Here is a 19,397-nt window from a genome sequence, read left to right as displayed (position 1 = left end):
GGCGAACTTAAAAGATGTGCGTCATGTGAGTGACGTAGGGCTGTTAATGGTCCGCTGTAGTGCATTACGCTTACAGAAACAGTATCTACTTAAAAGGCATTGAAGTAGTACTTTGTGGTTGTAAGGACAGTGCACAGGAAACTGTGGAGTGACACTTTTGTGCATTTCGACCTACCAGTCTATCAGTCAACATCAAGTCTGGTAGTTTGCAGTGCATCTTTGTGGATCTAGACTCGAGTACGGTCGACTGAAGGCACCGCTGTAGGTACAGACAGAGGAGCAGGAGGGTGGAGCTGGTGGCACGGTGCGCCGGTCGCCAGCAGCCAGCCCCGGTCGATGAGCAAGCTGCTGTGCTCGTGCGCGGGCCGCCGCCGCCGCAGACGCGGCTCCTCCTCGTCGTCGAGGACGCCGACACCGACGCCGCGCGCCCAGCGGCGCCGCAACTTCCCCCGCGACGACGTCCTCAGAGTCCCTCCGGCGGGCGGCCACTGGGCACCGGGCTCCAAGCGGGACCCGCAGCTGTCGCCCCTGGTCGTCCACCCGTTCCCCGACGTCGTCGCTGGCCAGGTGCGACCTTCCGACACGAGCCAGCCTCCGCAACTGACTCGGCCCCAAAGTCCTGGCTCTCCTCTGAGTGTCCCTCCAGAAGCTCGGGAATGCAGCCCACTGCCACCTGCAGAAACGGAACCCAGCGCACCCACGGAGATGGAGCTGAGCTCCCTGCGCTCCTCCACGTCGGACGAGGGCTCGTTACCCATGGCCTCTAGAGAGAGACTGGCACGTTCTAGAGAGACGCTGCCTGTCGACACCGACACGGCGCAGTTGGCGAGTTCCAGTCCGACGCGGGCCAGCTGCGATTCTCTGAGGAAGACTCCGTGTGGAAGCGCGAGTGCGGTGGACGATCCCTGCTGCAAAGACAGCGGCGAGGTGTGGGTCAAGATGGATCCGTCCTCGGCAGTGCTCCCGCGACGGAAAATTTCGGGAAGATCCCCAGCTACGTCTGTCGATCAAGTGTGGTCGAAGGCCGGAGCGAGGAGGCGCCTGCACGACAGTGGCGCTGCCTGGTCGACAGAAGATTTCACGGGTCGAGGAGATGACGACGTATGGGTCAGAGCCAAGACTTCGTCGGCCGACGTGAAGACTGCTGACACACAAGAACAAGAAATTAAGCCGGTTGTGAATGAGAGACTATCAGCTGATCGCTTGCATTCTGTTGCAGATGGCCCTGGACCCAGCTCTCAAGGGACCAAAGGAAAGAGTTTAACTATAGATCGCAGCAGTGCAGTGAAACTCAAGCCAGGAGCAAAGGAAGACAGAAGCTCTTTCCTCAACTGGCTGTGGACACTGTTCAGGAGCAAACGGAAGCATGCAAAGGATGAAACTGACCCAAGCGGCAGCAAAACTCAAAAAGAAGCTAATGCTACAAATGAAACCAGTGTTTTGCAGAGTGAGAAAAAGACTGACCAGAAAGAAAAAAAGATACTTGGAGAAGCCGCTCGCGCTGTTCTCACTGGAAGTGACTTCAGATTGATTGACGATGATGGTGGTCGTGGTGATGTGTATGAGGATGCTTGTGACGGTAGGGTGCTGCCAGATGCTGCTAATAAAGAAGATCTAGATGATACTGTTATCAATCCAGTAATTGCCAAGAGACTAGACGACATTGATGAGGTCTTACAGGCCGTGTATGAGCGTAATATTGCATATGGAAGGTCTATCAGTATGCAGCGCCTGGAGGTTAATGCAGGCCACAAATACCGTGGAGATTCCAGAGAAAGTAGCAGAGAAGCTGATGGGGACGACAAGTCCTCAAGCCACCTGTCTTTGTGCAGAGCAGGAGAAACAACAGTACTGTTGCCAGAGGGCAACAATTCACACAAGTACCATGAAAAAAAAATCAGTGTGGGATCGTCATCGCCGTCCAGCTATTACAGCCATTCTCGTTCTGAATCAGAACTGACAAACGATGACGAATTTTTGGCTCTGGGTACTCCCCCACACCCGCCCAATGTGAAGCTGCCACAGGCTGGTTACATGAGGCTGAGTGAACCGAATTTCAGCAATGCAGAATGTGCAAGGTTTAAAGTAGGACGTTTCCTCCAGCAGAGCAACGATGAGCAGTGGTTTGGGCATTCTGATCAGTCTTTAGAAGGCAAAGTGGCTGGACAGCCTGAAGCCATTAGTGGTACAGATGATGTCAGCAGCACAGCCGTACCAGATCAAGGATCTGCGGCTGTGGAGGATAAACTTATGAAGATAACTATTGGCTTTGAAGCCGGTGTTCGTGCAATTAGACAGGATATCGAGCACTGTTTGGCCTCCGCTGAGCAAGCTTCTGTAGGTGAAGCAAGTGCTGCATTTATCTCGATGGAGAGCAACTGTCCCAAAATCTTACAACAACCTACAGTGCCTGCCCTAGTTGTGTCTGAAGAAGCAGAAGACAACGATCGCGACCTGTGCGGTTTCACAGATGATGGTCTGGATGACATCCTGAAAACTTCAACCACCACTGAGATGGAAGCAGATGAATGGGCAGGCTTTGATCCAGCTGCATGGTCACGCGAACATGGATTTTCAGTCCCAGCAGATTCTGCTTGCTACACGAGCATCTTACCATCTGGGAAGAAGCTGGTGGACGTGAGGCAAGGCGAAGTGGAGGTTGCTGCTAGAAATGAATCCTGGGCAGACATCCAGAGGGCGCTGCAAGAGCTGGTAGATAGCCAGGACTCTGCACTGATCCAAGAGCTCAAGAAGACACCTGAAGATGAAACACTCCTGGGACCTCTCTTAGAGGAAACAGATCTTACTGTAAGAGAAGACGTATCGCCTCTGGAAACTGGAGTAATGTCTGCAGTCACCACCTCTCCGACTCCTCATCAGGTGTTAAGCGTGCAACACGTGCAATCAAAGGATAATGACACCCCACAAACTGATGTTACTAAAATCAGGGATTTAGTGTCTACTGACGCTACAAAATCAACAGCTACAGTCAATGTCTTCCCTATGATTCACCCAGTCGAAAGTAGTGGACAGGTTCAGTCGAAGGATGATCAGAGCCTACGCAGAGAAGGTGTAACAGCTCCAAAAGACCCTTTCTGTGATTCGAATTTCGTCAAGAGAAAAGAAGAGCCAAAGGCTGGAACTCAACTAGCGTTGCATCCACAGTTTCAGGAAGTGCCCCCTGTCACAGGATCTTCTGTTGTATCTCCAGTAATGAAAGATCCAGTAGGCTCAGAGAATGTTAAAGCCTTTTTTGATGAAGCATTGGACAAATCAGAGCTACCTGTGCAGCCATCAGAAGAATTTGTTGTAGATGTAAGGTGCATCAGGCAAGGAGAAGCTAAACCGTCTCCAGACAATCTGCAGTCAGTTTCCTCAGTAAACGTTTTCACTCTTTCTGATGAAACCTTAAATAATTTACGATCTGCAGCTCAGAACGTGAAGAAAAGTACCGCCCTAGAACTCATAGCACCAAGTGAGGAGTTGTTTGAAGATAAGATGAAGGTGTCAGAGACTCCCTCAGTAGATTTATTGGAAGACTTGCCTGTTGCTCAAGGAAGAGCTGTCACTCAGACAGACACAATAAAAGATATAACCATTAATATGGCTCCTCGTAAGACATTGGATGCCCAAAATACAGCGTCTAGTTCGCAGCAGAAATTCATTCCTGGAGAGTTTAACGTTGACTGCACAGCTGAGCCTCACAAGGAGACTGAGGTTTGTTCCGATATCCTCACACTTACAGAAACAGTTCCTACATTTTCTCGAGATTCTGACTGCTCAGGACTAACAAGTGTGATACCTCAAGACTCGAATTTGCAGAAGTCGTTAATTTCTTCTGAGTCAAAAGAAAATGATGACAGAGACAAAGTTGATAGCACATCGCTAGAGAGATGTCAACAGATAGGAAGAGAGCATTTCTTATTGATAGATAAAGAGGAGCAGGATTGGTTTGGTCCTCACATAACAAAGGATTCAGAAGTGTTGCAATGGAAGAAGCCCGTACTGGAGTCTGCTGGTGCCATAGATGAAACTTACACTTCCAAAGCCATTGGTACTTTTCTTAGCGGAGATCTTGTAAAGGAGGAGGAAATCAATATTCCAGTTACAGCAGAGAAAACAGTTTTTGCAGAGAATTTAATGCCTGACCAATCAGATAATTTGATTAGCAAACTGGCAGATACTTCATCAGACACAGTTTGCAACATTGCTGGAGAATATGGACTTTTGGGTGCATCAGTACCCAGCATGCTGTATGAGCAGAGTCGACAAGATGTGGACAGTAATGAGCAGAGTCGACAAGATGTGGACAGTAAAATGCCACAAAGTCACAGAGACAGATTTATGACACATGGGCACCAATCAGCTTCAGACTGTCAGCCTCAACGCAAAGTAGCTGATGTAGGTACTCCAGATAGAAGTATGGTTAGCCAACTGTTTGATGCCACTTGGCAAGCAGCACAAAGTGAAGAGGAAGCTGCAAATATCATAGACACACCATCTGCAGTTTCACCATCAGTAATATACCAATCGAATGAAGCAGAATTTTCGTTGGATCCCATTGCTTTATCTCGCCAGCACTGTGAGAAAGCTGAGTCTTCTACAAAATCTGGGTCACCATATGATGTGCTGGAAGAATTTGTCCAAGTATCAACATCTAACCAGATCTATAATCTGAGAGAACAATCTCATGATCTTAGAGATATTGCAGATCAGCTACAGTCTCTAAAAGAACAATCTCATTCTTCCGAAGATACCAAAAGCCGTCTAAATAGTTTGAAAGAACATTCTGACGATTTTAGTGACGTAGCAGGTCATCTACAGAACTCTAAAGATAAATCTAACGATTTTGGGGGTATCGTAGGACAGGATTCAGAAGGATGGCCTGTTAATGAAAAGGATCAGTCCAATGCGCTCAGAATCAAAATGGGTAAGACTGTAGACACAAATAAGAAAACAATCTCTCGAGATATTTCCACAGAATCAGTATGGTTATCTTTGGACAGAAGTCTGGAAGACCTCAAAACACCGGCTGTATCATTCCCCCCTGGTCTGTCATCAACATCTGCTCTATTGCCAAGTGTTGATCCATTACCAGATATGCAACTGCTGGATTGCTTAGATAGTGATGACTCCAAGCGTTCTGACACAAAGAAGAACAAGATAGAAGATCCTTTCATGCCATCATATAGCATGCCCCAGAAAGATGAGACCACTATGGAAAAATCTAACGATATGTTCTATGGGTCAGGTGGAAGGGACGTCCTGAATACTTTAGACTCAGCTTGGTTCCCATCAGAAGATGCGTTTTTTACAAAACAATCATCTACAGATATGAAATGTGACAGTGACACGCCCAAAGATACAATGCTGCCTCCTGATAAAGTCAGTGGCTCACAACAGGCAACAGATTGGTGGTCTGAGAAAGGATTTGATTCACTGAGTCCATTCAGAGAGCAAGATTTCTCTTTCACTGGAGAAATTAAGTCAGAAGCACCACAGCAATGGGACTCATATATCTGGACTAGTGAATTCCAGCCATCGAATTCTTCCTCGTCCACTCCAACTGACATTTCTAAGACTTTTTTTGCCGACAACGCACAAGAAGACTATGGTAAAGATCCAGATCAATTCGCAATTGCCTCTAAGGGAATTGCCTCAGTCAACACAGTAGAAAACAAGGAACTTCAGCAGAAACAACGTGATGAGCTGTTAGATGAAAAGAACACAAAATCATCTACCCAAGCAGGTTATTCCGAATTTGGTGTGCCAAAGACAGCATTACCTTCAACAGCTACCTCACAGCCTCCAGAAGAATCACTGTATGTGGAACAACAGAAATTGCAGTCTATTTCTGTGACTAAGCAGTCACTGTCTGATGAGTCTGCTGGATCAGTAAATAATATAGGACACAAAGCACAAGTTTTAAAAAGCGATACTACAACATGTACCAAAAACGAAGCTACAAATGGAGATCCAGTGGACAATTACAGACCCTCATTCACAAAGAAACAAGAAATGCACGTGACTGCAGTTCCTCTGGAAATTAATCCTCCAAAACACCTCCATGTGACAGGGGACACTACTGAAGCCTCACCATCTTCCAAAAGTGTTCATGAAGTGGAACAGAGGGAATCTGATGATATTGAGACTCTTGGATCAGTGGCAGAGGTCAAGGTGTCAGCAGAGGAGATTTCTGTTAGTTCTCATTCGGACTCTCCTCCTCCTCTGGTAGACGTTTCGCCACTGGACACTGCAGACAACTCAAGCCTGCCTGAAGTTCCTGGTACAGTAGTCGAGAAGCAGCAACATTCTGATCACCATGCACCACAAGTCTCTACAGGACCACTCTATGCTGAACAGATAGCTACACCACACATCAAATCAGCAGAACCCCCTGTTTACTGTGAGCTCAATCCAGCTGAAGTAGGTGCAGATACCAGCTGTCCTAGTAATAGTGAACAGGGTATAAACAGTAAACTTGTGCATCCAGCAAAAGAAGCTTCCACAAGTACAAAGACTTCAAGTGCTTCATCAGCCGAGAACGATGGGACCATCATCAGAACTTCAGAAAAATCATTGCAATCAGGAGACTCTCCACTAGAGACTGATAGTTACTCTGAAGATAGCGTCTTTTTGGATGATGAGGAAGGTGGAGACGTTCTGGGAAGAGCAGGCTTCATATTGCACCCCATAACTAGGCAACTGATAAGGCGTTCATCATCGGTGACATCGGAACCTCCTCTGAGTCCAACTATAGCAGTCGGTCCATCGGCTGTCACGCCAGAAATCACAGAAGAGAAGCTTGTGGAAACTACAAGTGGCGGGCAGGTGTTCAGAGAGGATGAGATGAGGGAGAAGCCTCAAAGTGCAGGCAAAGCAGATGCAGTAGTGAAACCTCCATCAGCCGAACGTAGAGAGTCAGTCGTTCTGGAGAAGATAACGGCACTTAAGCACCACATATCCGAGGGTATTCAGCACGGCAAGGACAGTGTTTATAGCACTGAGAGGAAGCTACTGGAAAAGGTTCAGTCGTGGATAGCTCCCGCCGAGAAGCCACCGGGAAAAGGAACAGAAAAAGTTATTGTTGAAGAGGAAGATGTCGTTGAAAATAAGGAAACTGGACCAACGGCATCAGATACGTTAGAAATAGAGAGAGTAAAAAGCACTACTACTACTGTTCATGAACTGGAAAACAAGATTGTTAAGCAACAAGACGAGAAAGTGGAATTATTCCAACCACCGTCTCCAGGTACTTCTGGATCAGAAACCAAAAACAAAGTTGCTGGGAATCAGGATGAGAAAGTAAATCTTCCTCAGCCATCGTCTCCAGGCGGTGAGAATGAAATTGTGAGGACTGTGTATGCAGGACCAGCTCTCAAAATAGATGACACACTGCAAGCAACTTCCCCTCAAGAAGAAATAAATGTAGTTGTAGATAATAACCTCAAAGAAGTCTCTGTTGGTAATATGTTAGCATGGAACAGAGCTGCCAAAATAGAAGACAAACTGCGAGCAACTTCCGCTCCAGAAGAAATAGGTGCAGCTCTAGATAATAATCTCAAAGAATGTTCTGTTGGTAATATGTTAAAGGAGAACAGAGCTACCATGGAAACATTTCCTCTAACTCCTGAGGGAGATACTATCATTGAAATGGAAGACTTTGAGTATGAAACAATTGCAGTAGACAGAGATCCGTTGTTAGGCCAAGAGTTCACAATTCTGGTGAAATCAAGCAGTGACTCGGAACATTCCAGTTGTCACTCGAAAACTGGAGTCAGATCGCCCAAGAGATTGCAAGCATCTGATTCCAACGTAGGGACGTCAGTCTCTCCCAAAAATGAGTCACCATCCTGCCTAACAGGTCACCCCAAAAACACAGAAGCAGATAGTCACTGGACTACAGATTCTTCTAGCAGTCCAGTGGGTTCTGACCACGATATCTTCTTTGAAGATATCCCTCAGCAGTCTCTGGAGTATGGAAGCCAGACACCAATTCCATTTATGTACGAAGAAGACGGAAGTGACTTTGCGGATGTCGAGTGCGGAGACAGTTCCCGCCCTGCTACGTCATCCTCAGATGACTGGTACTTCAGCACCAGTCGGTCTGTAGATGGGGGTCTGGCTATCAGCTACGGTCCCCCATCTAATGCCAGTTCCAGAATAGACCTCAGGAAGCTGGATACCATGGATACTACTGAACAAGGGAACTGTGCTAAAGAGAATGATACGAAGGGGGAACACGACATTCTCCATGCGACACATCTACAAGTACCTGTAAATACTCACAAACAAGGTTTTCTGGAAGTACAACATGTAGACCTTAAACCATTTAGCGGCGAAGTGTCCCCAGGTGGCAGATCTTGTGCATCCTATGACGGTCCAGATTACTATGACATCGAGAAGCGGATCGATAGTGTCCTGAAAAGAATCGATGCTCTTCAGGAATCTGACCCAACATTTCGTGAAACCGATAGTGGTACGAGTGGGACCAACCCATTCGATATGAGTGAGGACGAGTGGCTGTGCATGCAGTCTGGAGTGCCACAGGAAGGATTTGCGGAATTGCCAGAGGAGCCGACTGTAGAGGGGTGCGGGAGCACTGTCGAAGAGGATCGACGCTTCCTCGAAGAGACGTACCTGAATACCGGAAAGAAGTCGGGTCGACTCCAGCGAGTCTGCACGAGGCAAAATTTGGATGGAAAAGAAGATCTTGACGCCAATCCATTTTCCGACGTAGCTGACCGCTATATACCCTCATCTGGGTCTGTGCTATCATCAACCGGCAGTATACCAGAAGCTAGTTCAGATTCTGGCGACCAGGACAAGAACAGCAGCAGTAATCCATTCCTCCAGACAATCTACGAGAAGGGATTACTGTCACAGTCAGCATTATCTATTGATTTGCCCAACCCATTCCTATACACAGAGGCAGAAATTAGGGAACAGCTGAGGAGGGCTGGGTTCTCCAGCGAGGAGGAGATTTTCCCACTGTCTCCGCCTGGAGGCACCGTTTCTGAGGCCAGCTCTGGAGTCGCTGGTGACAGATCCTGCTCTCCAGACAGCAGCTCCAGTGACAGCAGTGACGGGACGTTGGTTCAAGACCCTCTCCCTGTGCTGCCAGTACCGACACAGGAGATGCTGTTGCCAGACAGGAGCCCTGATAGTAGGACGCTAACTCTCGAGGACGTTTCAGCCCGCAGAGAAACTGAATCAATAGAGAGAGATGTGGATAGTGGGAAGTCTTCCAGAGAAGCAGGAGGAGTAATGAAAGGTGGAACTGAGGAACCTGCAAGAGGAGCAGGGATTCAGGACGTGAGGAGTATGAATCTCCCAGATGTAGTATCCAAAGAGGTCGATATAAATCCAACCACGGATTACAGAGGTTTCCAGAAAGAGCCTTCATCAGATCTAGGGAAACGTCAGATTGCGAGTGGTTTGCCCTGTCAGGTTCGTACGCCAGTTGACGTCGATCCTAGCAAGTTAGCCGTTAGAGTGAGCGGCTTAAGTGTTCGAACTGAAACAGGATTGCAGGCTCCTTCCAGGTTCTCTGTGTCTTTGGCTGTGCAAGACCCGAGTCTTCAGCAATTGGGAAGTACTTTAGAAAGTGACAGTTGTGTTTTTCCAGCTGATTACAAACCGTGTACTAGCGCTGATAATAGTGCGAAAGAGAATTTCCAGTGTCGACTGCCGAAGGACACAACAGAAAGTGTGGTTGGCGAGTTGCCGGACTTAGTAGGTACCGTGTGTAGTGCTGTGGTCGAGGGCGGCAGTCAAGGTGGTGGTGGTGGTGGTGGTAAACCGTTATTACCACTGGACTCGGACGGGACGTCGACCCAGCAACGAGTACTGCGAGAGGGAACAACGAACGAAACGTCGAACGACGGAAGCCAGCAGGACGATGGAGGTTTGTGCTTGAACTGTGTACGGTGTGATGTGTGTCCCACACGGCATGGAGTGCCAAAAGATATAACAATATTTCCTACTAACATGTACCCTACGTAGTTAGAAAGTCGTGTGCCTCTTTCTGTCACTGCATGTTGCCTCGCCGCTGACACTGAAATTAAAATCCATCAAACATCTGCTGCATTTGCATCAACACACAACACATCTGCACCAAAGTGTTCTGCAGTGGGACTATTTTAAGGTTTCCTTTCGTTCCTGTTGTGGACGCAGAGGGAAAAGATTCTTTGTTTGTATGCCTGTTTGTGAGTTGCGATTAGTCTACTTTTATTTTCACAGTCTCTGCGGGGTGGATGGACAGAGAACTGAAAAATATACGTAAACACTCACTGGAAGATGGTCCGCGCCAACTTTTCATGACTGATTTCGTCCACTTTTACGGTACATGCAGGGCTTCGCCAGAAATGAGTGTCAGAAGTGGGAGGTCCAGATGGTCAAACGTTTCTTATCATTTTGATAAAAGACTTGAAAACGAAAGGAAAAGTTGGGATTGCAAATAAATTTTCAGGAAGCCATTATAGCTAAGGCATACGCGAGAACTTCCTACATAAAAGTAGATACTGTTATTTTGTAACTGATGATTTACACGTGCTGATGTAATATTCATTATAAGAACAGGAGAAACCGTAATTTTCTTGGCATTTGCACACGCTATAAGCGCCACAATTTTACCTGTACAGTTACTTACAATTCCTTCTTAAAAACTTATTTGTAGTGTCCTCCTGGACAAGTAAGCACAAACCTTTCTTGGAAATTTATCTGAAAGTCTTAATTTTCCTTTGCGATTCCTTTCCAAATCTTTTTACGAAAATTAATGAACAGTAATAATTAAAAAACATTAAGCATTATTTCGGTTTATTTGCAGTGTAGGTAAGGTAAAAATAGAGAACAAAAATAACTTCCGCAGAGGGATTCGACCCTACGACCTTCCGAGTACCTTTCTGTACTCTTCCCGCTTCACCGACCGCTTCCTGGAACTTAGCCCAACATTAGTTGTTAATGTCTCGCAATAACGCACGCCAAAAATACAGGGTGTATCAGAAAGGATCTCCGATTTTTAAAAACTCGTAACTATTATGTTATTTGAGACAGGGTTTGTGGTCCATTTCTCTTTGCCGAGAACACTGTTACAGGAAGCACATATATCGATATGCTTGAGAATTTTCTCTTCCCATAGCTGGAGACAACTTCGTTTACCAACACGATGGGGCTCCGTCACTCTGGCTTCTGGAAGTGAGGGAATTTTTAAGCCATAGGACTGCTGAACGATGGAACTGTAGCACTGGACCAAATGATTGAGCCTTACGTTATTGCCCTCGAAGGCCACCTGACCAGACTGTGCGTGATTATTCCTTGTGGGGTTTTATAAAAGACTCTGTTTATGTGCATCTGTTACCGACAACAATGAATAACTTGAGACGTAGCATAACAGCAGCTGTGGAAGCTGTAACTCAAGACTTGCTCGCTGCAATGCGGGTACAATTTGAATGCCGCATTGTCATATGTCGTGCTTCTCAAAGGGGACACATTGAACATCTATGAAAAGGTATGAAAAACAAATTTTTGAGTTTCCCGTTCATGAAAAAACAAAATTCACTGTGTATGTTTATTAGTTTCAGAAATATAGACGCGCCAAATCAGATGATTCTTTTTGATACAACACGTGCTATTTTTTTTCCAAACTCTTGGCCATTTGGAGTTGAATCTACCACAAATTTGGAAGAAATCGGTGATGACGAGTAGGCGCCGTCCCATTGTAGGGAACTGTGGGTTTTGAAAAACACATTCTGCAGAAAAGAACGTGTTATTGGTGATTTTATTTGTATTGGCATTAGATCCTGACCTAAGACATATGTTTGATGTTTCATGCCCCTGTGCTCCAGACATTTTCAGAAGATATAAAGACTTCGTGAGTTAGTTTACGAACGCAAAAAAGCTGTTTGTAAGTACATTGAAACGTCCCCTTAGAAAAATTATAAATGACTGGGCTTGTAAACCCCTTACATTATTTGCTTTTCAAACAGCTGAGAAAAACTGAACGTACTCAGACATTACTGTCTTTACCTATTCTGATCAACACTAACCTGACACACAATATTTTTAGCGCAACGCAATCTGACTTTCAGTAATCCCTACAAAAGAATGGCCCTGACTAACATTAACCTGTACCTTTCATGAATCACTTACCCCACAAAAATCTTCGTTACTCAAACTACTGCAATACAGCGTGCGCCAATACTGCCAGCTGAATAAAAGATTCTAACTACTGAAGGCACTAACTACCGATATATATATATATATATATATATATATATATATATATATATATATATATAATCAGTCCATGATATCCAATATTACAAATTTATTTCTGATGGACACACGTCTAGATCGGCCGCTGTCAAAATTCCGCCATCTCTCTCCCCACATCCACCACTGCTGGCGGCTCACCTCCAACTGCGCAACTTTAAGCGCTGTTAACAGCCAACTGCCCAACACTACAATAGCAAATTCCAACAATGCCATCCAGCCACAGGCTGCACACAGCACAGCCAGTGATTTTCATACAGAACGCTACGTGGGGTTACCAACATGAGAACCTAAACAGCCTACTTACAACATGTGCAATGTTGCCTTGCTCTTTTACCCACAACCTGTTTCGACACCTATGAGTCATCCACCACCTATGGGTCATATTTTCAATCCTGTAAAATACCGTAGCAAATTTTGATTCGATTTCTATTGTAAGCCCAAAGCATTAACATGTGCATCTGTTTTGTTGGGATTGCTCACTTGTATGTGCTTGGGTTTTACTGGAGAGGTACACTGTTAAGCATTGTTTGACCTGACAAGCATTCAGTGTAATCCTAAAAGTATATTTCTTTGTTCAAGAGTAAATGATTTTGTATCATTTTTGCAGTAGTAACATTACTGGAGGCTTTGTGATAGTCTGCGTCCTTGGTGTACTTTGTTGCATGAAATTCTGCATCCTGTTTGCTGGTACCTTTTACCTCTCCACTGTTACGCTGTATCTCGCTTTTTGAATAACAATATGAGTTTAGGAAGACTTATGACGCCAAGCTTACTGTATTGTGCTGTGGTACGGTATTCACACAGAAACAATTGCTTCCTGAGGAAAGACATTACTTTGCAGACGAACACGTTGTCAAGTGCGAAGGAGCTTAACAGTAGACCAGTCTGCAAGAGACAAGATTTAAGTGTTGTACCGTCATGTGAACAGTGTCAGCAGAATAGATGCACATGTTGTAGTTTTAAGCCTACAGTAAAAATACGATGAAAGTTTTGAATCCCATTTTTAGAGAAACAAAAGGGAGTTTCCAGAAGATTACTCACATTTGTTGAGATACGTGTAGGTGAACAAACACAAAAAAGAAAAAGGATTTGCGGAAGACATTGCTTCTCTAAACATCGCACATTTAGATGATACTCTTATTATTAGGAGTCTCCTGACTTTTTAGCTTTAGTACATTACGTATGTTTTTGGATAGAGTCCGCCTTTAGCTAAACACAATTTTGTTTTTTAATCCAAATATGTTTCACTGCAGTTGCAGCATCTTCAGTGCGCTTTTATTTTTCATCTGTTAAAGATAAAGAATGTTCTTTACTGTTTGTATACATGTAACTATTAGTTTTTAAATCGTAATTACAGATATTTGAAAAAACACACAAATTGTGTATTCATACCTGTTTACCACATGGTGTGGTTTTTCTGACGTGTTGTGTTTCTAGTGACTGTTTTGTTCGACTGTTTATCATCTGAAACCACTTGCACCTTAACGTAGATAAATTGTGTAAGCCAAAATTACGATTTGAAAATTGTTATTCCTATGCCTGAAATTAATTAATTCTGTGTGTGTGTGTGTGTGTGTGTGTGTGTGTGTGTGTGTCTATTTACATAATGTTTCACTTACATTTTCTTTTTCTTTATCTTCATCACTGTCAAACACTATACATAGAGTTGCCACTGTCAGTGTCACTGTTTCACCGTTTACCAGCTGTAAAAACAAACATGGCGGGCAATGGAACAGTTGAATGTGTAAAAACAAGATGGCTGACAGTGGAACAGTTGTAGGCGTTCCTGACGGTTGTTCTTAATCTTTCAGATGTGTCCGTGATTTGTGTGTGTGTGTGTGTGTGTGTGTGTGTGTGTGTGTGTGTGTGTGGTGTGAAAAAGGGGGAGGGAGAGAGAGAGAGAGAGAGAGAGAGAGAGAGAGAGAGCGACAGTAGGTTTTACGATTTATTTGTGTGTGTGTGTGTGTGTGTGTGTGTGTGTGTGTGTGTGAAAAGCAAACACAGAGAAAAAAAGAGCTTCAACCCCAAGATGATTACTTTAGTACATTATTACAATACTACAATTTACTACATGAAAGTATACTGTTAATGTGTAACAAACCGTTATCGTTCTTTCTAAAGGGCAATTATGATATGTTACCTGTTAAGTGTCTACTGCGCGTGGTGTGAACTGCACTGATCAGACGTGAGAGCTATAGCGACTGGCATGTCGCCATCCCTGCAGCTGCTACCGACAGTAGATGAATGCCGCTACTTTTTTATTCAGACAGCTCCTCATTTAACGTAAGACAAATCGGAGGAGGTACTGGTAACCGAACCCCGGTCACTCTGTAGGGAAGGCTACCACGCCGACCAATGTGCTGCGTAGATGCTCTGGTGTTAATTGTAATTTCTTGACAGTGTACTAATGCTCATACGTAACTGTGAATTGCACGGTACTGGAAGAATAGCTACAAAGCCGAAAGTGCAGTAATGTATTCCGGATGAAATAAAATAATAATCTAATAGCGAAAACATTATCAATTAGACGGTTTTGTATTTGTTTAGAAAAGACGGCTGAAATGGCAACAAGAGTTTCGTCTCAACATGTGCGGTGTCTTTGTTCACGCGTCATGTCAGCTGCAGCGTTTCAGCGTTTCTGTTACGGTGTCAGGCCAGGAGAATGGCCTGTAATCAGTCGCACTGCGCTTTTCTCTCCACATCTGCCACGTCCAACGTAAGTTTTTCTACAAGTGGATCCCCCGCCCGTGAGTAGTTTTCCTGTATATACTGTATGGGTGCAAGCAGTACCTGTGATAAACTTCAGTTTCGCAGTACCGTGCCACAGGATCGCAGTTCACCACTTGCCTTCTACATCTACACACGTTCTGCGTAAGCCACCGTACGGTGCGTGGCGGAGGGTACCCTGCACCACTACTGGTCACTTCCATTCCTGTTTCACTCGCAAATAAAGGCAGGGAAGAACTGCAGTCTATACGCCTCCGCACAACCCCTAATTTCTCTTACCTCCGCGGTCCTTAGGCCAAATCTAAAGGTGGCAGGGCTAAAATACAGGGAGCGAAAGGATATTTACAATTTTTACAGAAACCAGATGGCAGTTTTAAGAGTCGCGGGGCATGAAACGGATGCAGTGGTTGGGAAGGGAGTGAGACAGGGTTGTAGCCTCTCCCCGATGTTATTCATTCTGTATATTGAGCAAGCAGTAAAGGAAACAAAAGAAAAATTCGGAGTAGGTATTAAAATCCATGGAAAAGAAACAAAAACTTTGAGGTTCGCTGATGACATTGTAATTCTGTCAGAGACAGCAAAGGACTTGGAAGAGCAGTTGAACGGAATGGACAGTGTCTTGAAAGGAGGATACAAGATGAACATCAACAAAAGCAAAATGAGGATAATGGAATGTAGTCGAATTAAGTCGGGTGATGCTGAGGGAAGATTAGGAAATGAGACGCTTAAAGTAGTAAAGGAGTTTTGCTACTTGGGGAGAAAAATAACTGATGATGGTCGAAGTAGCGAGGATATAAAATGTAGACTGGTAATGGCAAGGAAAGCGTTTCTGAAGAAGAGAAATTTGTTAACATCGAGTATATATTTAAATGTCAGGAAGTCGTTTCTGAAAGTATTTGTATGGAGTGTAGCCATGTATGGAAGTGAACGTGGACGATAAATAATTTAGACAAAAAGAGAACTGAAGCTTTCGAAACGTGGTGCTACAGAAGACTGTTGAAGATTAGATGGGTAGATCACATAACTAATGAGGTGGTGTTGAATAGGATTGGGGAGAAGAAGAGTTTGTGGCACAACTTGACCAGAAGAAGGGATCGGTTGGTAGGACATGTTCTGAGGCATCAAGGGATCACCAATTTAGTATTGGAGGGCAGCTTGGAGGGTAAAAATCGTAGAGGGAGACCAAGAGGTGAATACACTAAATACGTTCAGAAAGGTGTAGGTTGCAGTAGGTACTGGGAGATGAAGAGGCTTGCACAGGATAGAGTAGCATGGAGAGCTGCATCAAACCAGTCTCGGGACTGAAGAGCAGAACAACAACAACGCCAAATCTATGTTGGCGGCAGTACAATTGATCGGCAGTTAGCCTCAAATTTTCTCAATAGTGTTAGTCTAAAAGAACGGCGCATTCCCTTCAGGGATTCCATTTGAGTTTCCGAAGCATTTCCGTAATACTTGCGTGATGTTCAGCCCATCGGCAAAATATCCAGCATCCCGCCTCCGAACTCCTTCGATGTCTTCCTTCAATCCGAGCTGGTACGGATTCCAAAAACTCGAGCAAAACACAAGAATGGGTCCCACCAGTGTCCCATACGCGCTCTCCTTCACAGAAGAACCACAGTTTCTCTCAATGAACCGAAGTCGACCATTCGCTTTCTCTACCACAGTCCTCAGATGCTCTTTCCATCTCACATCGCTTTGCAACGTTAGGCTCAGATATTTAAACGACGTGACTGTGTTCAAATGGCTCTGAGCACTATGGGACTTAACTTTTGAGGTCATCAGTCCCCTAGAACTTAGAACTACTTAAACCTAACTAACCTAAGGACATCACACACATCCATGCCCGAGGCAGGACTCGAACCTGCGACCGTAGCGGTCCCGCGGTTCCAGACTGAAGGGCCTAGAACCGCTCGGCCACACCGGCCGGCCGTGACTGTGTCAGCCAGCATACAATTAATGCTGTATTCCAACACTACCAGTTTGTTTTTCCTACTCATCCGCGTTAACTTACTTTTTTTTTTTTTTTTTACATTTAGAGCTAGCTGCCATTCATTACGCCAACTGGAAATCTTGTCTAAGTCGTCTTGTTTCCTCCTTCAGCCACTCAACTTCCGACATCTTACCGTACACCAAGACATTATTAGAAAACTGTTATATCCTAGCCAGTAATGCCACCCGAGCCCGCTGCCAAAAGGTTGGCAGCATCAAAGTCCGGACGCCGTCCGCATAAGCAGCGCCAGCGAGACAGGAAATCGCCGCAAGTCTGCGCGCGCCACCGCTGGCTTCTGGCTTCTTAAGCGCTGGAGTCGCGAGCGCTAGGACAGTTCTGTATTCGCCGCTCAGTTGTATACTCGCCACCGAATTGTATACTTGCAAGTCAGTCGTGTGTTCATCGCAGCAGAGTTTTTGTTTGTCGTCAGCCGACGCTGACCTAGCCGCTCCGACTCGAACTAGACAGATTTATGTAGACACGGAGTTCACTATTGTGTTGCTGTATCTTCGTAATAAAGATAAGTACCGTCTTTTATTTAATCAGAGTGTTTGTGTTTTCATCTTTCTGTTCACTGTTCCAGCGGACCCGTCGGCCCGCTATTCAAAGTTTGGCGGTGACTTCGTAAGCCGTTTCTACAGCGAATTGTTTGTCGCTACGAACACCGCCACAAAAAAAAAACAACTGCAGATTGCTGCCCGCCCTATACACCAAATCATTTACGTATACAGAGAACAACAGCGCTCCCATCACACTTCCCTGGGGCACTCATGACGATACCCTCGTCTCTGATTAACACTCTCCGTCGAGGACAACATACTTGGTTCGATCATTTAAAGTCTTCGAGCCACTTACATATCTGTTTACTTATTCCATATGCTCGTGCCTTTATTAACAGCCTACAATGGGGCACCGTGTCAAATGCTTTTCGGATATCGAATCTGCCTGTTGCCCTTTATCCATTGCTCGCATGGCATGATTTGAGAGAAGGGCAGTCCGAATTTCATACGAGTGATGCTTTCTAAAACCGTCCTGATTCGTGGACAGAAGCTTTTCCGTCTGAAGGGAATCTATCATATTCGAACATGGATTATGTTGTACAATTCTGCAGTAAACCAGTGTCAAGGATATTGTTCTGTAATTTTCCATTCACCCTTCTTTATACACAAAGGTCACCTGCGCTTTTTTTCCAGCCTCTTGGGACTTTCCTTTGGGAGATTCGCAATAAATGCAAGATAATTAAGCGACCATTGCCGTTGCGTACTCTTTCTAAAACCGAATTTTGACTGTACCTGAACCTGGAGACTTAATTGCTTCCAACTCTTTCACTTGTTGCCGGCCTGTGTGGCCGTGCGGTTCTAAGCGCGTCAGTTTGGAACCGCGTGACCGCTACGGTCGCAGGTTCGAATCCTGCCTCGGGCATGGATGTGTGTGATGTCAAATGGTTCAAATGGCTCTGAGCACTATGGGACTCAACTGCTGAGGTCATTAGTCCCCTAGAACTTAGAACTAGTTAAACCTAACTAACCTAAGGACATCACAAATATCCATGCCCGAGGCAGGATTCGAACCTGCGACCGTAGCGGTGTTGCGGTTCCAGACTGCAGCGCCTTTAACCGCACGGCCACTTCGGCCGGCTGTGTGATGTCCTTAGGTTAGTTAGGTTTAAGTAGTTCTAAGTTCTAGGGGACTGATGACCTCAGTAGTTAAGTCCCATAGTGCTCAGACCCATTTATTTCTTTCAATTGTTCCTCTACGCCAGGGATGCCTATTAATATGTTCTGCGTAGTGGAGTCTGTGCGATTGTCAAACGACTGTATGTTTGTCCGATTCGCCTGCGTCAAGCGTTTCTTAAACGCGAAATTTAAAACTTCAGCTTCCCTTTTTCTGTCTTGTACTGCCATACCAGACACCTTAACGAGTGCCAGGATAGAAGTCCTAGACCGCTTAGCGATTTTACATACGACCAGACTTTTCTCGGCTTCTTGGCAAGAGCTTTTGCCAAGGTATGAGGTTAGTGGTGGTTGTATGCTTCGCGCATTGATCTTACAGGCGCACGGGTCTCTGGTGACTTTAGACTGTCGTCATTTGCTCCTTCTCTTTTGCATCGAGGGTGCAACAGCCTTTGCTTCCTCAGCAATTTGGGAGTTTCGCTGTTAAACTACGGCGGGTCATTTATGTCCTTAACCCACGTACTCGGTACATACTTCTCCAGAGCAAAGTTTACAATCCGTTTAAACTTTGCACATAGTTTCTCTATGCCCATCATACTGGAACTATATTATGTCAGTTTATTGTCCAAGAGGGATGCTAACAACTGGACATCTGCTCTTTCTAGCAGAAATACTCTCCTAGAGATCGAACTAGTTGCTCAAGACTAGTTTTCGGAAAATGTGCTCAG

The 19,397-nt window shown here is 45.2% G+C and overlaps 1 protein-coding gene across 3 annotated transcripts in view; it reads left to right on the top strand.

Annotated features, from left to right (window-relative positions):
* The first annotated feature begins 133 nt into the window (after window positions 1-133).
* Window positions 134-19,397, top strand: part of LOC126424931 (uncharacterized) — a 71,100-nt gene continuing 51,836 nt past the window's right edge. The window contains exons 1-2 of one of the 3 annotated variants that reach the window (XM_050087779.1): window positions 138-4,253; window positions 4,284-9,907. In XM_050087779.1, the coding sequence (XP_049943736.1) occupies window positions 337-4,253; window positions 4,284-9,907 (9,541 nt within the window). In that variant the 5' untranslated portion in view covers window positions 138-336. Of the gene's footprint in view, window positions 9,908-19,397 lie in introns of all 3 variants that reach the window. The other 2 variants (XR_007576233.1, XM_050087778.1) reach the window with 2 other exon arrangements.

This window comes from Schistocerca serialis, chromosome 10, assembly GCF_023864345.2.
Source record: "Schistocerca serialis cubense isolate TAMUIC-IGC-003099 chromosome 10, iqSchSeri2.2, whole genome shotgun sequence".
NCBI classification, from domain to species: domain Eukaryota; kingdom Metazoa; phylum Arthropoda; class Insecta; order Orthoptera; family Acrididae; genus Schistocerca; species Schistocerca serialis.
Note: the sequence above shows the minus strand (reverse complement) of the source record. Positions and strands in the feature narration are given on the sequence as shown.